At 34.3% G+C, this 21826-nt stretch overlaps 1 protein-coding gene across 1 annotated transcript in view; it reads right to left on the bottom strand.

The window, feature by feature from the left end:
• The window catches only part of LOC128203193 (alanine racemase-like), a 29480-nt gene extending 13202 nt beyond the window's left edge, over positions 1 to 16278 (bottom strand). Inside the window, exon 1 of the mRNA XM_052904499.1 lies at positions 16097 to 16278. Within this exon, the coding sequence (XP_052760459.1) occupies positions 16097 to 16229 (133 nt within the window). The 5' untranslated portion in view covers positions 16230 to 16278. The remainder of the gene's footprint in view (positions 1 to 16096) is intronic.
• Between the last annotated feature and the right edge of the window lie 5548 nt (positions 16279 to 21826).

Here is a 21826-nt window from a genome sequence, read left to right as displayed (position 1 = left end):
TTTAACTTTCATTGTAGTTACAAAAACAAATTTCTTACAATTGCCCAATTACTTTTAAATTTATCTGAGATATTTGTGTTTTTATAAATGTTCCATGCTAACTGAAGGCTATTTCTGAAACCAATTACTGTTGGAACACACTTTTTTCTTTTACACAGAAAAATAAATTTCTTATATTCTAATGAAAGTATATCAAATTTAAAGCTATTATTCCCAGAACCTAACAATACGAACATACTGTTTATGACAATACTTGAGTCATTTGTATTCAACTTTTGTAGCATATCCTGCAATACCGGCTGTATTTTATTGCAATCCCAACATAGATGTAAAACAGTTTCTTTACAGCATTCACAAAAGGAGCAATTATCATTTTCAACTAGCTTCATTTTATATAATAATGCGTTTGTTGGTAATATTCTATGAAGAACTCTTAATTGTAACCATTGAATATAAGAATCCTTTGTACACTTAAATACACAGCTATAGACATTTTTACAATTAATACAGACATTTTCATATTGTAACAGCCATTTGTGTTGACTTGTACGAATTTCATTATTATCAATAGAGATTTTGTTAAGAAATCTGTTAACATTTTTTTTGGTCAAAATTGGGTTAATAAAAGTGTTCATACATGGGTTACTAGATTCTAAATAGTTAAAGCATTGAACACAAAATTACAATGCCTTATATAGGCCTTAATTGCAGAAGTCAATCCATTATAGTGTAAAAAGTTGATTTTCTTATCAATTATTGCTTCAATTTCCAATAGGCTATACAGATTTCCATTGGCATCAAAAACATCTTTCACACAACGAAATCCCTTATTGTATAGGGTATGAATAAATACATAGTTTCCATTTACAAAATTGTGGTTATAAAATAATGGCATATGCATAAATTGATTAACATTGTCTATGCAAAACCTATCTATATATAACATATATACATTTATTACATCTTTCCAGAATGTGTTTGACATCTTTTGACAAATAATTTCACAAAATTTCTTACCACAATTCAACATTTTATTTACATCAAATAATACAGACATTAATTTGAAACATTTACTACTACCATTCAATATCAAATTTCTTATCCATTTTGATTTTAAGCTATAAATATAACTTGTAATATCAATCATATTAATACCACCTTCTGGAAAATCTTTTTTGAAAATGTTACTTACCCTTAATTTTTGGTTTTCCATTCCATACAAACTCAAAAAATAAATCGTTTAGCTCTTTAACAAAATCATTTGTTGGATTAGGTAAACTAATGAAAAGGTGTGTGAATAATGGTAGTAAAAGTGACTTAACTACCGTAAGCCTGCCAATTGGTGTAAGTTTCCTCTTTTTCCAATATGAGATACTGTTTTTAACTTTTAACATTTTTCCATCAAAATTTATCTTACCCATTTGATTTAAATCTACATCAAAATGTAACCCAAGCAATTTGAAGTAGTATCGCCCCATGATAATTTAAATTTTGTTTTTATGGACCGTGATGAGTATTTCAGTGGTCTTATCCAAACTAATTTGGTCTTATCGTAATTAACTTTGAGCCCTGATAATTGTGAAAAATGATACAACAATCTACAACCTTTTTCACTGTATCATCAGTACCATCTAACAGAAGATATGTATCATCAGCAAATTGTGAGATCTTATACTCCTCACCATCAATTACAATACCCTTTACAGTTTGATTGTTTCTTATCATAATTGCCAGAATTTCTGAACATTAAATAAACAAATATGGAGACATAGGGTCCCCTTGTCTACATCCTCTTCCTATCTTAAAAAACTCAGAAAGGTGTCCATTTAATTGGATCGCCACTTCAGTATTATACATAAAAAAATTTATCCATTTTTTAAACATATCACCAAATTTGAACAGAAACAAAGTTTTTTCAATAAAATTAATAGATATGGAATCAAACGCCTTTTCAAAATCAATCAGCATCACTTGGCCAGGAATTTTCTTATCATCACATGTTTTCATAATATCATACAACAATCTTGTGTTTTCACTTATATTTCGACCTTTTATGAATCCTGTTTGATCTTTTGAAACTAAGGTATCTAAAACATTTTTCAATCTGTTGGCTATACTTCCTGAAGCTATTTTGTAAATAACATTTAAAAGAGTAATAGGTCTCCAATTCTTCAAAAACTCTTTAGGCTTACCATCTTTTGGTATACATACAATTGTTCCCAATTTGATATTTCTAGAAAATGAATTAGACAAAAAGGCATGATTAATTGCTCTTAAAATAAATTTTCCAATATCTTTCCAAAACATTTTATTATAAAAATTATAGGATTCTTTCAAAATTTCCTCTTGTTCCAAAATATGAGAACCATCATCTTTTTCAATAAATGGTATATGCTTATCAGCAATAGTTCTTTTTTCTAAATTGCAAAAAAAAGTAGTAGCCTTTGCTCCATTTTTTACCCAATTTGCCCTAGACCTTATTACATATCCCTTCAGTTTATTGTTTCTTAATTCACTAAGCTCTGTCTCTAAAATAAGAAGTTGATCTTTATTAGTTTCTGAAAGATTTTTTTGTAATTCTAAAATATCATGTCGCAACTTTTCCTCTAGTCTATTCCTCTCCTTTGATTTATAACTAGCATATGATATCGTTTTACCTCTAATTTCCATTAACATAGTTTATTGAAATAATTCATCATTTATTACAATTTGAATTTCTGATCTGTCCATTTCTAATACAGCATTTCAATCATATACTGGAACACAATATTGTAAAATAATCTCATCAATTTTTGTTTTAACACCTTCTAAATAATTAATTTGAGATAAAAGTGAGTTATTAAATTTCAAAAGGCCCTTGCCATGTTTAGCTTTTGAAAAACATAATTCTTATAACAACAATTGAATGATCATATATGCTTATGAAGGTTAGCAGATTTCGGATTGAGACATATGTATGGAAACGGATGAATGATAAAGATTGTATGAAATTTTAAAATATTAAATATGTAAAAATATACGACTAAAAGTGGATTATTTGTTTATTATGTGAGTACTAAAACACATCTTTTATGATTCTCAGCCCAAGAGATCATCCTAAGAACCAAGAATGCTGTCCAAATACCAAGTAACTGTGGTTTATCAATGTTTATCGAAGTTCAGCTAAAATTGGCACAACAGGAATTCATACAAGTTCAAGAATCAAGTGAAGTTATAGCAATAACAGAGTCCGTCCATGGAATCATTGACATTTTCATATGGATTATTTTCAAACTAACCGTAAGTAACATGGAATGGGAATAAATGAAATATAACATGGAATACAATTCCGTGGGATTTCATTGCAAACGGAAGTCAAACGGAGTAAAATAGAATTAAAGTTAGAATATGCACATACTAATGCATACGGATTCTTACAGAAATGTCATATTAAATGAGTAGGACTCTTGTCTTTTTCAAAAGACCCATTTTAGTACCTTTTTAAATTTCTTCTCATTTCAAGTCAAAAATATGGTTTCCTCTGGCGTGTGGAGAAAACTGTAGAAAACGCACATGTCCGGCTCGGAGACCACCAACGAATGCAGCCTAATGTAGTGGTTCTTCACTAAAATCAGGGCCTTCAACAGAAGGCATTTCAGGCGCGAGTATTGGTGGGGGTTGGTGCAGGAGGCGTTGTTCCCCCTTCCGTGTGCCAATGGGTTTTTTACATTTTCAATACCAAATGGCACAATAAGAATAAAATTATGGCTCTGTGGCCAAAAGTCTACTGTCCCTGGTTTCCTTCATACTCATAAAGAAAAACTTTGAAAATCTTCTCTAAAACAAGTCTTTTGATAGTTTTTATGTCGCCTCATGTAATTGCTGTTAACTTAAATAGTTCAAATTATGTTCCTGTGGCCAAAGCATGCCTTGCCCTGGGGGTTCCAAGATTTATATTTAACGTATAAAGTAAAAGACTTTTTTCTCTGAAACCACAATGTCAGACCCTTTAAATAAGGTTTTTATTATAATGTAATGGTGCTTTAGTTAGTTTGTTCAAATTATGTCCTTGGTGCCCTGCACCCGTGGTCTAAGGTTTTCCATATACCTTTATAGTCTTAATGAAAAAAAATATTCTTAAACTTATTTTCCAAACCCAGTCCAGCCTCATGTATTGGATCTTACCAAAATTGTTCAAATAATGCGCCTGGAGACAAAGCTGACCAGGTCCCTGGGGTGATCCAGGCCAACACCTTAATATTGGTATATTATAAACTTCACGTTTTGCTAAGTTATACTAACTACAGCCATATCAACCAATGTCTTTCTTAGCAACCAGTGACTTCCCTAGCAGTTTTTGACTTCCCTCTCAACCATTCACTTAAAAAGCATCCAATGATATCTTTGGAAACCAAATACTTTCTTAGCAACCACTTTCTTCTTTAGTAACCAGTGACCTCCTTAGTCACCAATTGCAACCTTAGCAACCAATCACTTCCTTATCAATCATTTACTTACTAAGCAATGAATAATCTTCTTAGCAACCAATCACTTCCTCAGCAACCCCTTTTCTACTTAGCAACCAATGGCCTCTTAGCAAGTGAAAACTTCTTAAGCAACCACTTACTTCTTATAAGCATCTGATGACTTCCCTGGCAACCATTGACTTAGTTAATCAAAGTGCTGAAAGCACTGATGGACTAGGGCTTCATTTAGGGGAATGTTGACAACCATGTTCTAAGCATTGACAAAATAGGCTCACATCACAAGGGGTCACTGTTTGATGGGCTAGCTTAAACTTTAGACTAAAACTGCTTTCAAGCTGCAAAGGAAATTGAAAACATCTAGTTAAGTGTGCGTAGAGTGAGGGGGGTGTGTGTGTGGGGGCGGGCTAAAGCGTTAAATCAGATAAAGTCATAGTTCTTTTGGATTTCTCAAAGTCGTTAAATCAGACTTGTACAAATTAATTTACGTGGTTGGCACACATACCTCTTTCATTTGATCAAGTCCTTTTATTTGCAGTTTCAGAGATTTTCAATGATATAATTATATACTATACTTGGCAGTTGCCTAATTCCGGATCAATATTGAAGTTTTCTTAAAATATTGTCATAATGACTGAACATAATTGCATGAAATTCTAATAGAGAAATGTTGGGTACTATATCAACCAAAATGGAAAAAGAATAAAAGAAAAAACAATTAAATCAATATAATATTCAGTACGAAATAAGGGCATAAACGACGTCCAAAAACCTGCATTCAGTGCCTAAATATTTGGATTTTTTCAAAGAACAAAGTAAACATTATTAAGTCAATACAAATATTTAAATGCTACTTAAATGAACATCATGTATTCAATGTTTAACCTGTATATAAATTTTATACTTCTCTGAAGTATTTTTATGTGTATTTTCGGCGTATCCGAACTACTAATTTGTCCGAATTTGCACAATTTTGAAAGTACGAATCTGCTTCATTTTTTCTTCATTTTCATATCAAATGCTGTACAACACAAAACAATGACATCGTCAATTTATTTACTTTTTATGTAATTGGCATTGTATTTCGTGATTGCCGATAAGTCATAAACATCGTAAAGTAGGTCTAGTGTTTAAAGATAACCCTGTCGAACCTCAATATAAAAGCTCGCGCTGTGTGACGTCATCCCCCACGTGACTTAATATTGACATTTAGGAAAGCGAAAGTTTAGAGGTATATAATTTGGGCTTATACTCGAATAGCTGCACTTTTGTGTTGTTTCTGTTGCTATGGAGGTCAGTTGCATAGACTGTGATCATTCTATATTGATTACGGTTGCCGAAACGCTTTTTAAACGATTTCCGAATATTTAGGCAAATCGGGAATTAGGCATAGTAAACCTGTCACCTCTTTTTCAGGGGGGCTTTAAACCACAGGGCCATACTTTGAACAATCTTTGTAAAATACATCTACATTGTACACCTATGTCAGACTGCATACACAATGCTATCAGGAAGTAGTTTTTATTTAAAAAGTGAAGAATTATTTTCTCCCTCTTAATTTGTGCTTGGTATTCAATTCATATAACATGTTACCATGATAACTTAGTGCTGTTGATGAATACTAAGCACTGTCTTCTGTCTAATGCTATTCATATTACTGCTGCAGACTTTTGTACATAGCAAAGCAAGTTGAGTAGACTAAGATGAGATGAATATCGTTTTTAAAGTATGAAATATTGAAATGTCTTTTAAATACTTTGACCATCAAATTTCATAATATGGTGTCAGCATTTAATCACACTGCTAGTGAGAATGGAATACCAAACATAATTTTATTCTTTATTATATACCCATCATCAATCCACATGCAATACATATCACAAAATACTTCAACCCATATTCCGCTCCAGTGCAATACGGCCAAATACCACTCTTTTGACGTCACGTCATAACAAGTATGTTGCGCAATATTAAATTGACGTCATTAAAGCGATGAGTGCATCCTTAAAATGAAATTTATTATGCAAAGATGTGGCTTCTTAGTGATCTAATGTATATAATAAAAGGGTTATTAGTACTGCGTTTTGATCCGGATATGGCCGAATGTCATATTTGATTTGGTAGTTTTGTTTGTAGATTTTGATTTTACTCGGCTTGTGCCTTGTGAAATCCAAATCTGCAAAAATCTACTTGAGTTGAATACAACCTCCTGGATCAAAACGCAGTACTTATAACCCTATTATGTACAAAACCTGTTACCCCGTGGACAGATCATCTTTAACCATTGTAACTTTGAACAATCATTGTAAAAGACAACTACATACAAGATGCTTAAGGAAGTCGTTTGGAAAAATTAAGAATTATTTTCTCCGTCTTAATTTGTATGCATTAGATAACTCAATAAATGCAGCAGTTGGCCATTCTTGTATTGTCCTCTGTCACTGTCCTGATATCTCCCTATGTCAATAGATGCAAAAGGTTGTAGGTTCATGATTCTCCTGGTCCAATATGTCATACAGAAAGAAGATGTTGAATGTAGAATCAAGAAGCTTTCTTTTCAGGCACTCCAAATTGAATAGTACTGTAACATTTGAAGTGCCAAGAATTTGTTGGATTCCTAGGCAACAGGTATCAGGTGTTGCAGTACATTTGGCAAATACTTTTCACCCGTCCTTGTAAATCTAAAAAAGCTTTCATTTCGCAAAAGTAGTTCATATAACTATATTAAGGTTGCTAAATCAGAGTTTGAATAATTCTGAAAACTAGATGTGCCTTTAATTGCAGCAATTTGAACTCCAACTCATAATGTCAACTAAGCTGGTTAAGCAATACTGCAGTTCCTTGATGTGGGGATTGCTTTATTTACTTGAATAAACAAACAGTTCTTGCGTTGGAAAGTACAATGTATTAACATGCATTTTTCTTGCCCTGACTCCATCCAAGCCTTAAATCTTAGATCAACATGTACTTGGGGCTATGTGTAATATCAATGAGAACTATAAATTATGTTCAATTTAGTGCCATTTATGATATTTCATTCCACATACAAAAACACTAACATGTTCTTTAAAACCAATATCCTATGTTATGATAAAACCATTGCCAAGTTGGTAATTTGAAAAGACAAGAAATTATATCTGGTCAGGGATTGACATAGTCTTTCTAGACAGCTGGACTTGTTTTGCAGTCTTCAAAAGCTAAACTGAACAAGACTGGAGCAAAAAACTCACAATACCAAAAGCCCGGGTTTTAAATACTTGCGAGATCATTCTCACATCACCTATACAATTAGTTCTTATCTTCAAACTTAAGTCAACATAAATATTGCAATGAATAAAACATATTGCAATAAGTGCCAATAACATAGCAATCAAGTATGATCACTATAGGCCTAAACATGAGATTTCAACATTTTCCTGATAAACAATAAATAATATTACTTAACAATTTTCTCATTATTTACACAAGCTGAAAAACTGGTCTCTTTTTGAATACTTCACATATTTCATGGCTTTCATCATTCAAACTAACATTTTGCTTGTTATTTCAATATTCAATGATTTTGTAAACATTCATAAATGATGGTTAAAATTAACATTCATGCTAATAATGCCTACCAAAAGCACCTGACTGACTAATCAGTATCCAATTTTGGCAGGGCTTACTGGTGGTTCATTGAAATCAACCATGACCTCCCACAATCTGCACTGATCAACAGTAGTTAATGAATTGTTTCAATTGTTCTTATTTTCATAAACTTAGAAAACAACTGCAGTGAATAAAATTTATTCCTCATCACTGAGAGAAAGTTTAGAAAAATGAACAAAGCCGAGTTACATCTAGTAGGATATCAAATCCTACAAATGTATTCATCATTTTATATAACCGTATTTAGTAAATGTTAAATTTTTGAAAGTCTAAAAAGTTTCACTTTTTGTATATCAAAGAACATTTGTGTGTATAATTTTGCTGATATTTTGTGATTCATTTAATTTCATTCTTGTTTCATTTAGTGTTCAATCCCAAGCTTTCTTGTTCACATTTAAGTGCAAGAAAAGTCACTTAATTATGATCTGAATAAATTCATTATAATGTAAGGTCACATAAAGGATATATTGTGCTTTTTAAAATAATATTTTTTCATCTGTTTAAAATTATGTCAAATGCAGTGCATTGAAATTTTATTATGAGTTTAAAGCTGCAATCTCACACATTGAACGTTTTGACAACTTTTTTATTGTTTGTCTTGGAACGAGCCCATTTTTGCGAAAATCCATGGAAACCAGTTATATAAGACTGCTGACCAAAATTTAGATGGCAGATTTTTATATTAAAGTTAAAAAAATGATGTTTTAAGCTTTATTCTTAAACTGTTAGTAACGGTTTAAGCCATAAAACATTAATTTTCGAAAGGAAATATGACAAACTACGAGCTGATTGTTTGTCAGCAATCTGATATCATTGTTTGAAGATGTTAACGCAAAAATTTGCTCTTTCCAAGACTTAAAAAACAGTTGTAAAAACGGTAAATCTGTGAGAGTGCAGCTTTAAACTATGACAGGAAAAATTCAAGGGAATGATTTTTTTTTGTGATTTCTAGCATTAAAAATGTCTGAATCGCATGCTAATTTATAAATTATGTAAGGTATTCTCACATTAGTCACACCTTTTGAACTTTGTGTTATCTTTTTTTGTTTGTCTCAAATTAATACAGCTTTGGCTTCACTTGTTGCTTATGAAAGGGACTGTACACCAGATTGGCACCAAAAAAGTTTTTTTTTCCTGTAACGAATCTAAGGACACTTTTTTAATAAAATGTTTTACTCTTTGATATCGTTATATTAAATAAAAAACCAAAATGAAAAAAAAAGTTGCAGTGAAGTGTTGTATGTACTATGCTATGAAGACTTACTTTTACTGGGTGGAATTTTATAGATGTATACTGCCACCTGAAAGGTAAAAACATGGCCCATTTCGCCGGCTATCCCCGGTATACCCCCGGATGTATAAGCCGTATTTACAATTGACTGGTGCATAATGATCCATAGTGATCCAATCTCATGCCAAGATGATTTCTGGTCTGACATCGCGAGGTTAATTATTCTTAAGCATACAAAAGCCTGGACAGCATTTGAGAAAGACTGTTGTGAGGTTAAATCTTCATTACTTCACTATTCCACAACATTGGGTGATAAGGGAACTTTATTGAATATTATGGTTTTAATTTTGTTCCCTAAACGCCACAAGTCAACTGATTAATTAATACAAATTTAATTCTATCTCCACAATATTCGGCACTGCATTGTAAAATAAAACTCAAAATTTACACTTGTAAATTATTTAACTAAATACCTTTCCCTCAAATATTTCACAAATTAATATTGATCTATCAACAACAGTGCATCACCATACTGTATCTCTGACTGATTTTTGATTTTCATTCTTGGCTAGAAAACAAAAAAGTGAGCACAAAGCGCCTTAAGAACAAGAACTTGTAAAGTGTGCACCAGTTAATTGGACCCCCCCCCCCCCCCCCGGGAATAGCATGTACTTTGACTTTCGGTCCAGCCAATCCCCGGTAAAATCCCTGCCCTGGGAGAACGAACTGGTGGTAAAATCCCGTGAATAACGTACCCGCACCCAGGGGATCTAAGGTAAGAGCAATTCCCTGATATATTTTGAGGGAAGACAAAACCACCGCAATCACCCGGCATTGCGAGGACACTAGTTCTGGCTTTCATAACTTTAATGTTGATATTTATTTTTTTGATGTTTACAACACGTCCAAGAAGGTAATATTTAATGTGTTTGCTGAAGTTCTTTAGATACGAGGACACCTGAAAGGTAAAAACACAGCCCTTTTCCCCGGTATATCCCAGAGGTAGTCTAAAATAATAGACGTGTTATACGGGATTCTTCCAATCCCTAACGTCTAAACGGTAATGTGCAAAAAACGGGGGTGTTTTAAAAATATTGAAATTGTTTTAAGTGAAGTATTTTATGGTTGAAATTGATCATAAAGAGTTATATTTTACAATGTAAGTGTAATGTTATTTTGCACTATACAAGCATTTAATGCATTAAATCATGTTGTTTACTTTTCCAATAAAACGAAAGTTGACTGACACAGACAACAATTATACGAAGGGGAACAACTCGATACAATCGTAATAACTCGGCCTCCTCCGACAAAGCTTCGAGATAGACCTCGTTATACAATCGTAACAATTCGGCCATGGCCGAAATGTTCCGAGCGATTTAAAACTGTGCCCTGAAGCTTTGCAGGTGCCCTTCATGTATATATCGTTATGTTTTGACAGAATGAAAGGAAGAAAAGCCGTTAAACTCATAATTATAAGTTGGATATTTATTTTTTGTGTACGGAACTAATATAAAATAACATTATCTGGTAATATTTCTTGTTTTTATGTTATTTTATAGACGCTATATGCTTTAACCTGGAATTCTGATCGGAACAACTACCCACTTTTGATACTAAACAATTTGTACGTGAAGGATTTGCCATATCAAAAATCTAAAAAAAATCCGTCAACGTACAATTATTTGGACTAATCCCAGAGGGGGCCGTGGTAACAATTGACTGGTGCATTATAAGAGAGGAAATCAAAATTGAGCATGCAAGATTGTTTTATCAATGGCGATGGCTTATCGTCATATCATTGAACAAAATGTATAAAGCACTTATGTACTTACACTGAGAGTGGCTCCAAGACTATTCTATGCACATAGGTAAACAATCATCTTATTCACAGATGCTGTGCACATATTCATACATTTGGCCTCATTTAGAATGAAACTTCATAAATAAGTATGCGCATATTTGATATTTTTTTGATATCTCCATTTTGCGAAATTGAAATTACATGTTTTCTTCAAACGAACTTGTATTGCTTAAAAATTTACGTGTTAAATTAAAAATGCTACACACGGTAAGATGAAAATAAATCCGTTTGATGGTGGTAATCATTCAATGTCGGCTTTATTTCCTCAATATTTACATTTATATCAACGTGAAATGAGAAATAAACTAATAGCCAATAGAAAAAATCCAAAAGCGTTTTGGGCTTCTGTAAAAGGCAATGTAAATAAACAGAGACCGCAAGTGCCAATTGACCACAACACTTGGACTGAATATTTTAGCGAGCTCTTCAGGGCTAAGGACTCCTTAGATTTAAACGTTGGCTCAGAAAACATATTAAATGACCTGCACATTGACAGTGATGACTCCGAACTCGACACCGATATAACGGACGACGAAATCTTGAAAAGTGTTCGGGCCCTGAAAGGTTCCTGTTCATCTGGAGTAGACGGTATATGCATAGAGATGCTTAAAAGCACAATTGACTACACTTTGCCATATTTAAACAAACTGTTTAATGCTGTTCTTTCTACTGGAAACGTGCCTGCAACGTGGTGTGAGAGCATTATAACCCCCGTGTTCAAAAAGGGCTCTAACACCGATCCGAACAATTATAGAGCTATTTCAGTTGGTAATAGCCTAAGCAAAGTTTTCATGAAAATTTTAAGCAATAGACTAACTACCTGGGCTGAAAATAACAGTATACTGGACGAAGCGCAATCCGGATTTTGCACTGGATATTCCACCACAGATAGTATTTTCAGTCTACAGTCCATTATTCAAAAATACCTCAGCAAACGGAAGGGGCGTGTCTATGTCTTCTATGTCGACTTTTTGAAGGCCTTTGACAACTGTGTTCATGAAAAGCTGTGGCAAAGTCTCGAGCGTAAAGGCATTAACCGTGACAGTAAATTGTTAACAGTGTTTAAAAATATTTATTCCCACTTAAAGTCATGTGTAAAAGTACAAACTGATATCACAACCGGACTAACTAGCTTCTTTGACTGCAATGTAGGCACAAAGCAAGGCTGCGTGAGTTCTACAATTGTATTTAATCTCTACATTAACGATTTGATTGCATGTCTTAAGCGTTATTCACGAAATGGAATATACGTCATCGAAGTTACGGGCGAGTTATATGGGCTGTTATTCGCCGACGATGTATCTACTTTCGCCGACACCGTTAACAATCTACAGAGCAATATTGACACTATCGGGAAGTTCTGCGACGAAACGGGAATGAAAATAAACCTTGACAAATCCATAATCATGGTCTTCAGAGGTGGTGGGGGCCTTAGACGCTACGAAAAATGGTTTTACAAAGGGAGAGAAATCGAAGTCGTACCCTGTTATAAGTATCTTGGCTCGTACTTCACACCTACATTATCGTGGACAAAGACTAAAGAGTTACTGTCGATACAGGCTACAAAGGCATTAAATACGCTTTACAAGTATCAAAAGCAATTCGGCTACTTCAATCTAAATGATGCATTCAAGTTGTTTGATGCGATGGTGAAGCCAATATTGACTTATTCGTCTGAGATATGGGGGTACGAGTACAGCCACCAGATCGAAAAAGTCCAAATAACATTTTGTAAGCGAGTGTCATGTCTCAACCAAAACGTCGCTAACTTTTTTGCACTAAGTGAGTGTGGCCGACATCCGCTCTCAGTCACATACATGTCACGTTGTATACGGTACTGGATTAAACTCACACAGATGCCACGTGACCGCAACCCTCGTCAGTGCTACGAGATGTTACTGCGCCTGGACGAAAGCGGACGCACCACGTGGGCGACACGCGTTAAACGTCTGCTGTTCCAACATGGCTTCGGATACGCCTGGATTGCCCAGGAAATAGGACAAGTAGACATGTTCATAAAACTGTTCACGGACAGGTTGACGGACACTTATAATCAGAAGACTATGGCGGATATCAATAGTTCCCCAAAAGCTTTGTGTTATAGACTGTTTAAATCAGCACTGACGCCAGAGACATACATTTCTGCATCAATACCGTTTCAATACAAAAGGATATTAGCCAATTTTAGATGCTCAAGTCATGCTCTAAATATTGAAATAGGGAGACATCAAAATATTGAAAGAGATTTCCGATTCTGTTCATATTGTCTCAATCGAAATGTGTATGTTGTAAAAAATGAAATACATTTCCTTATTGATTGCCCTTTGTATGATGAATTAAGAGCAACATATTTATTGAATATAGAAAATATTGTTAGCAGTGAACGCCGTTTTGTTAAAATGATGGCTAACGACAGTATCACTTCTATTTTTGCATTATCTAAGTTCTTAAAATCATCATTTGAATTACGAGAGGTCTACATAAATAGTATTAATTAGATATATGTGTTATAAAATATTCTGTTTAAAACTCACATATTATATATATATATATCATTTCCATTGATTTGTTTAATTTATACAACTGTAAATTGTGCATACCATTTATATTATATGAAATCATGTACATCACTTTTTGAACACTGTATATTTGTATTTTGGGCCGGTGGCCTTATGCATTACAAATAAATCACTATTGTATTGTATTGTATATTGTATTCACACTTCATTCCTTAACGATGGTTGTTGTTTATCAATTGCACTTTATTTCTGTATAAAGTGCAATGGCATTTCCCATCGATATCGCGTGCGTTTGTTCGATACTTCCTTCCTGCCATTGGGCGCAATAATACCAAAGGGCGGGGCATATTTACTACGAAACTATTTTTTTCAATGAAATCGTAGTCCGAAGGACTCCACCAACATTTTGAACTGCGCCATTGCATACCATACCCCAATAAAATGCAACAGGTCGAATTTTAATCCTTAAATAAAACACTATGAAATTCACATCATCAGCATCCGGAAGTAGTGATAACATACATGTCTGAATCATTCGGACGCTCTGATCAGAGTACATTTTGAGGTCAATAAGTAGACTGGTACCCTGATTTACTTTTCCTAAAAAAATATAAAGTTATACAGATAAGCGGCATATGGTTTTTAGTTAACATTAATAGTATTTGAACAATAAATACCAAAAATCATATTGTATTTAAAAAAGTGCTAAGTGCCATGCGATGATTAGTTAAAAAAACTTTGTATCGAAAAGAAAATATCACGGAAACATGCAAATTATGTCGAAAAAAAGAACAGGGACCGACTTCGGAATACCAACATTCTATACAAAGGATAACAATACTTTTTTAAACCAACTTTCCTGGTTGTTTTCTACTTAGACCGCACGCTTTATTCGCTTTACGTATGAATTCACAAGACATTTCGAATGCGCGACGGGCACCACAGTTAGCTGATACTGGTTTCATTTCGGATAAAAGAGAAAGAGGGTACCAGTCTATCAATACAGAGCATTGAACGGAAAAATTTCGATGAGTACTTTTCCAATATGTTCATATTTTTATTGCATATAATCTGACCGTATGCAAGAACATTCATGTAGTTAACCCGATAAACTCACTCGCTACGTATGGATTTCTTGTGCTTCATTAAAAGAACATATGTAGTCAGCTTGAATTGTTAGGAGAACTATTTTTATTGGATGTTTTCATTGCAATCAGTTCTGGTACTACTTTGATTATTCAACTTCGCTAACCGCAATCCAATCAAAATACAGTGTATGAATACATTACGTCAGTGAACCCCCAGATGCGGCTTGAGAATGCAGATAGCGCGATTATGGCTATGAACTAGGCCACAAGTGCCCTAGTCCAAAAACTAATGAATTTCTGAACAACCACTTAATTCCATTGCAGCTACATTCACCAAACATTACTGAAGACGCAACTGATAATCTTCGCAACTATCAATATTTACAGCAACAAATGACTTCCTTAGCACCCAGTGAATTCCTTATCAACCAGAAAATGATCGAGTATCCACTTACATCCTTATTATACAATTATTATACCATATCATTGATGAAATTATCGGCAACCACTTACTTCCTAGGCAAGCAAGAACAATTCATACTTTATGTTAGTGTAAGACTAAAGTTTATGTAACTTTTAATAGAACACTTTACATTTGTTTTAACGTTGAAATCTCAGTGTCTACAAGACTTTCTAGATCAATCATGAATATCGACCCATTTGGCTCAATGTCTTGCTTAGTCAAAATTTGCATTTTATTGCAACTTTAAAATTTCGATGTTGCCATTTTTCAAGGTTTTTAGTTCCAAGAAAATATTATTGTCGCCTTTAGTCAACATACCATTGATATAACCAGGACATTGCCACATTCAGCACTTTCAGTGCTTTGATTGTAACACAGCACCGACGGCAGTATCGGTGAGGAATCGTGATTTTTATATCAAATATATATACATGAGAAGGTCTCCAACACCGTTTCCCTCTTGTCCGAGAAACCTTAGCACTTCGGGTAATATGAGAATATTAAAGAACACAAACACGCACTTGTAGAATATTTAAGAACATACTTGAGCATGCACTTGCCTGGAGAAACTTAGACACACAAACACTTTCGCAGAACTTGCCTTGTTTGAAATATTAAACGGCGGTACCGTTCGAGAACATGAATATTTTAACCGTCTGGCGGTAAATAACAAATACTATCACACACGAAGTCACAAAGTGACGGTCAATGAAACTATAAAAAAATCCATATAAAAACAGGTAATGCACTTTATACTTTTATCGCTAATTACGAGTAAACATAGTTCTATGTAAGATTTATGTAAAGTTTATATCCATACCTGTCCCTGTAGAGATATTTTCACGAACAACGTTCACATTCTGCAGCATCCTATCGAGGTCAACCTTCACAAATGTTGGTCTTTCCACAAGTTTAAATGCGTCTTCATAGTTGAAATCAGGCAGAGTATCCATTTTGGTTTTACTTTAGCCCATTTATAATTACTTTAACACTTAAGATGCAAATACTGCTAGAGATCTATCAGCAAGTTTAGTTTTTGTAGTTGGAATGTCAAAGAGATGACTTGACGAGGATGCTCTCAGTCTTTGTCGGTATTGGTTTTTAGATGAAATAAACATTTTACAAAGGTACGAAGGTGCTGTGCCATTTACATGTTTCCATGAAAAAGGAAGTCGAAAACAAAAAGAATGCATCATTAAAAAGTTAACTTAAGAATATAATGTACTCCTCTATACGCATTATGCTCATTTTTCAAATGTAATATTGATTTGAGATCCTGTAATCATAGTTTTTATTTATGTTAGTAAAAGAGTTATACTACATGAGGGTGTTTATATCGGAAGAAAGTAAAATATATCGAGCACACTTTTACTTTCAGTTCGCCAAATATCAGAAAAACCATGTTCATTCAAAATATTGTTGCGCCACAGCTGTTAGGGGGTGTCGTCAGGTTGCAGAAAGAATGCGAACATTTCGAGTTATTTTATTAGGTGAAATAAAATTACAATTTCTTCAAATATTTTTGGTACCATGTCTCAAATTAACCAAAGTGTCAGCAATTTCAAAAAGTCTCAATTCATCAAGTTTCTAAATCTAAATAAATGCCAAAATGTTCCAATTTCGTAGAAAATAAAATGACAGCCGCAGAATAAATGTTATTCATTTTTATTTTTTGTAAAATTATCAAAAAAATTCCCCAAAAATTAAAGTTTACAAAATTATCAAAGAAAACTAAAAATGCGGCTTGTCTCAACGAAGACCTAAACAAGAATGCCATCTCCTAGCAATTTCCAGGTATTTGGCCATAAAATGGCCGAAAATTGGCCGAGTCGTTTTCTGGCCGGTGTCAAAACAGAGCGGCCAAGAAACGGCCTACTTTCGACATGACTCTTGGCCGTCGGCCAATAAATGGTCAACCTCGCTGTAGCAGAAACAGCGGCAGCCATATTGAATTTATATGAAAAACAATGTATAGTTGACAAATTCAAATCTTTCTAACAAATACATATAAACAATTCTCACTCAGGACACCAATATTCGCAAATAACTGTTGATCGATTAAATGATGCAACCTAGCAACGTTCAATCAAGCAAGAAGGAAACTGTGAAACATCCTTCAAAAAAATGGAACTGTATACATGTACAATGATTTGTACTGAAAAAAACGCGAGTACAAGTGTTATACACGAAATCAAGTGTAGTTACTTAGCAGGTCTTGACGTTGTTTTCATTATCATCTGGATTAACGTACCGTTAATCGTAAGTACATGGAATAAACGACATAAACTTGAACATGCAATACAAAGTCGCGGCATCCCTGTCAGATTCATATCTTGTCTCATTACAAATGAAGGAATTTAGATATCTCTACGAAAATATGCACAAAATTATGCATAAGGCTGCTTACTTAAGGTAGCCAAATGTATGAAGTTGTGCAAATGCACCAAAATTATGAAAAGGATGCCACAATCCTAAACATTTGAGAGGTAAGTAAAATGACATTATTTTATTTCTTATTTCCAGATGCGGGTCGCATCAATATTTGTATCTTAAGTGGCCCAAAGATGCATGTTGAGCAATCCTTTTTACATTTTATCTGTTGTCGAAAAACCAATTTGGCAGTTGTTGATTATTCTCAACATATTTTGTAATTTTGTTATTAAAAACACAAGTGGAAAATTAACCAAAACAAAAGTGTGACCTACGATATATTTTTTTAAATCTCCTTTATGAATAAATTTGATTTATTATTCCAGTTGTCCAAAATTTTGGTACAAAGCCGCTAACAAATATGACAGAAAGATGATTTATTTGGATTAAAACATATTGTTTCTTATCCATACAAATAATTATAACACAAAAGGTTGGTAATACCAGTATAATGCTAAATAATTTTGCATAGCTCATTTACAATTTTATCAATGCCATTAGCTCTATAATTCTTTAAACCTTTTCTATTTCTTCCTCGGTAATTCTTAAATTACATTTTAAATTAAGGTTTTAATTTTAGAAACTGTTCTTTTTCAGACAATAAAAACACACACGGGGAACGGAGACCAATGTACACACATGCTGGGAACGGAGACCAATGTACACACACACGGGGAACGGAGACCAATGTACACACATACGGGGAACGGAGACCAATGTACACACATGCTGGGAACGGAGACCAATGTACACACACACGGTGAACGGGGACCAATGTACACACATGCGGGGAACGGAGACCAATGTACACACATACGGTTAAAGGAGACCAATGTACACACATGCTGGAACGGGGACCAATGTACACACACACGGTGAACGGGGACCAATGTACACACATGCGAGAAACGGGGACCAATGTACACACATACGGTGAACGGGGACCAATGTACACACATACGGTGAACAGGGACCAATGTTCATACATGCAGGGAACGGGGACCAATGTACACATATACAGTGAACGGGAACCAATGTACACACATGCGCTGGATGGGGACCAATTTACACACATACGGGGACGGTAAATGCGTGTGCATTGATCCGTTCACCGTATGTGTGAACATAGTCTCAGTTCAGACGGTGAACGAATACCAATGTACACACATACGGGGAACGGAGACCAATGTACACACATACGCGGAACGAAGACCAATGTACACACATACGGTGAACGGGGACCAATGTACACACATGCGGGGAATGGGGACCAATGCACACACACACGGTGAACGGGGACCAATGAACACACATGCGAGGAACGGGGACCCACATACAGTGAAAGGGAGCCAATGTACACACATGCGGTGGATGGGGACCAATGTACACACATACGGGGAACGGGGACGAATGTATACACAACCGGTGAACAGGGATCAATGTTCACACATACGGTGAACGAAGACAAATGTTCACACATACGGTGAACGAAGACCAATGTTCACACATACGGTGAACGGAGACCAATATACACACAAACGGCGAAGTGTCAAAAGGCTGAATGTGTCAAAATGTTTGTATTTTGTTATGACGAAAAGCAAAACCTATTTGGTTATGACGAAAAGCAGTTTTTAGGAACAATTGCCGACCTCTCTCCATCTTGCAATGAGCCCACTTTGAACTTGTTTTGCAATGAGTATCGGTTGTGTTTTACAGCAATTAAAAGACATATACAGATATGACAACTACATGTCACTGCTAAGTATGCCACTCAATTTATTGATCAGAAAACTTCATGATTTCCAACAACACGTTGCATGTTCTTCGTAAGCTTGTCTGGTATTTTTTGACAAAAATGGAGTTTATGTGTCGTCAGTAAGTTAGAAGTGCAACTTGATTAAATGCATATTGATAGACATATGTTAAAGTGGATACATAGTGATAAACCTTGATGTCGAACAACTGAAGCAAAAGCATGTTTATCGGCACAATAAAGAGGGTCAATGATTTAATCAAACAAAATGTTTTCTTTTTTTTCAGAATAATGCGGCCTCCCCTTGCCGTGGGGAAGCGCTGCAGGCGAGCAAAGAAAAAAACAAGGGGGAGGACGTAATTTCGTTTCATGCAAACATTAAATGAGAAAAATGTTTCATGGCAAACACAATGGCGGATTTAGAATGCAAAGTACTGATTCAGGAACCAACTTTTGCCTGGTAAGTGGACGTTTTCTTTAAATTTTGAAAAATGTATGCGTCCAGTATATCGAAAAACATATTCTTCGATCGACATCTTAGTTAGGTATCATAACTTTAAAGATAAAAAGTTATTGAAAAGATTGTGGCTTAGGAGGCAATGTTTACAAATAAACGTGTTGATTTTATCCACAAGTTTTCGTATTTTCTCGGCAAATATGGCATATCGATGCATGTTGTAACTGTGCTTGCATGTATATATTCCTATTTTCAAAACTTGGTTATTGCTCGGTTGTTCACGTTTCCTGGCCGTTTTTTTTGTTCCTTAACCCCCATTTTGTTTATTGCAAGCACATTATCCACATTTTGGTGAAATGTAAACAAACTTTTGCACAATTGTTAAGCCTTGAGAGGATACGTTTTTAGTTCTAATAATCGCTAATGATCACGAGTCTTTCAGTTTGGAATGTGATGTGTATAATAATTTGAAGACAATGACTTTTTTCATTTCAGGAACGAACTTGAGCCCAGAAAAGTGTATCCATCGAAATACCACGTGAACAGAAGCATGAAAAATTAATTTCACGTGAATGTGAGAAAAAGTGCAGTGAGTCGCGGAGAGCGAAATAATGGAAATTCAGTCAGTACAGGGGTTCACGGGTATGTGACAATTAAAATAAATGCTGAAAGCGACGAATTAGATGAAGACATAGGACTACAAGCTGCTTCGCCAGAAAATGCTCAAGAAACTGACACATTGGAAAACCTTAGTGCCACAATAGAGCGTTTAAAGGCCTTGTTTAAGCCATCTATAAGTGAGCTCCCCCATCCGTGTATAGTAAACAACTTCAGTGTTTTGATCTTTATCTGTATTGCTGTCTGCTGTCTATCAGTTATCAGATCTGAGTGACCTAGATGTTTTATTATAGGAATTAACAAATGATCTTGTCTTATAGTTTTATTGTGTGTTTTTTTTTTTACTTTTTCTAATTATAATACAACTATTATTATTATTATTATTATTATTATTATTATTATTATTACAATGCTTTAGAATAAGAATAAGAGTAATGTTATATTTTATACATGTATATAAAAGCCCATTAATATGATTTAACCATGATGCTTCACAATTTGGATATTACAATGGTGACCATGTATTTAAAGTGGATTGAAATATATCAGTTATATAACTATTAAAACACGTATTACTCTTATTTGTTTATTATTTATATCCCATCGGTCAAATTAATAAACATTGGATATACAAATTATACAAGAATTAATTATGTATTAGTGAGACAATGAGACTATCTACGCTAAAAGTGTCAGCTCTAAATGCCCCTGTGTCGATAAACAAATACACAGGAAATTGTCCCCTTCTGTGAGCCAGTGCAATAAACAAGGGATGCACAGCAGGGAATGAACATGACAAACTAGTCCGATAGAAATCTTTCGTCTCCTCAGAATAATGCATGGCGGAGGTGTTTTCCGAATCATATCATTTTAATGTGTCTTCAAATATCTTGTAGACAATTGACTTCATTGAATACTTTCCATATTTTATCAGGCGCGTTAAACGCGCATATATATGAAATTTTATGGAAAAACATAAAATCATTTATAAACTTGAACAATAACCTATTAGTTGTGTGTCACCTTTTTAACCGTTAGGGTATTTTCTTAGCATTGTTTATTATCTTTAACCAATCATTTGACTAGATTTTATCACGTGACACGCCTAAGCCAATGACATTGTTTCTTGGCCATTCTCAGATATTTTTCGGCGTGGGTGATTGCCTCGCCAAACTTATTAAATTTTTGATTCTTTGTACAGTGATTCCAGGAATTCAAGGTTATTCCTTTGTGACTTTCATTACCTTAGTACTTTATTGGTTATATGGACGTATTATAACGGGGCGGCGACC

Source organism: Mya arenaria, chromosome 2 (genome assembly GCF_026914265.1).
Source record: "Mya arenaria isolate MELC-2E11 chromosome 2, ASM2691426v1".
NCBI classification, from domain to species: domain Eukaryota; kingdom Metazoa; phylum Mollusca; class Bivalvia; order Myida; family Myidae; genus Mya; species Mya arenaria.
This window is presented reverse-complemented; position numbering and strand designations above follow the sequence as displayed.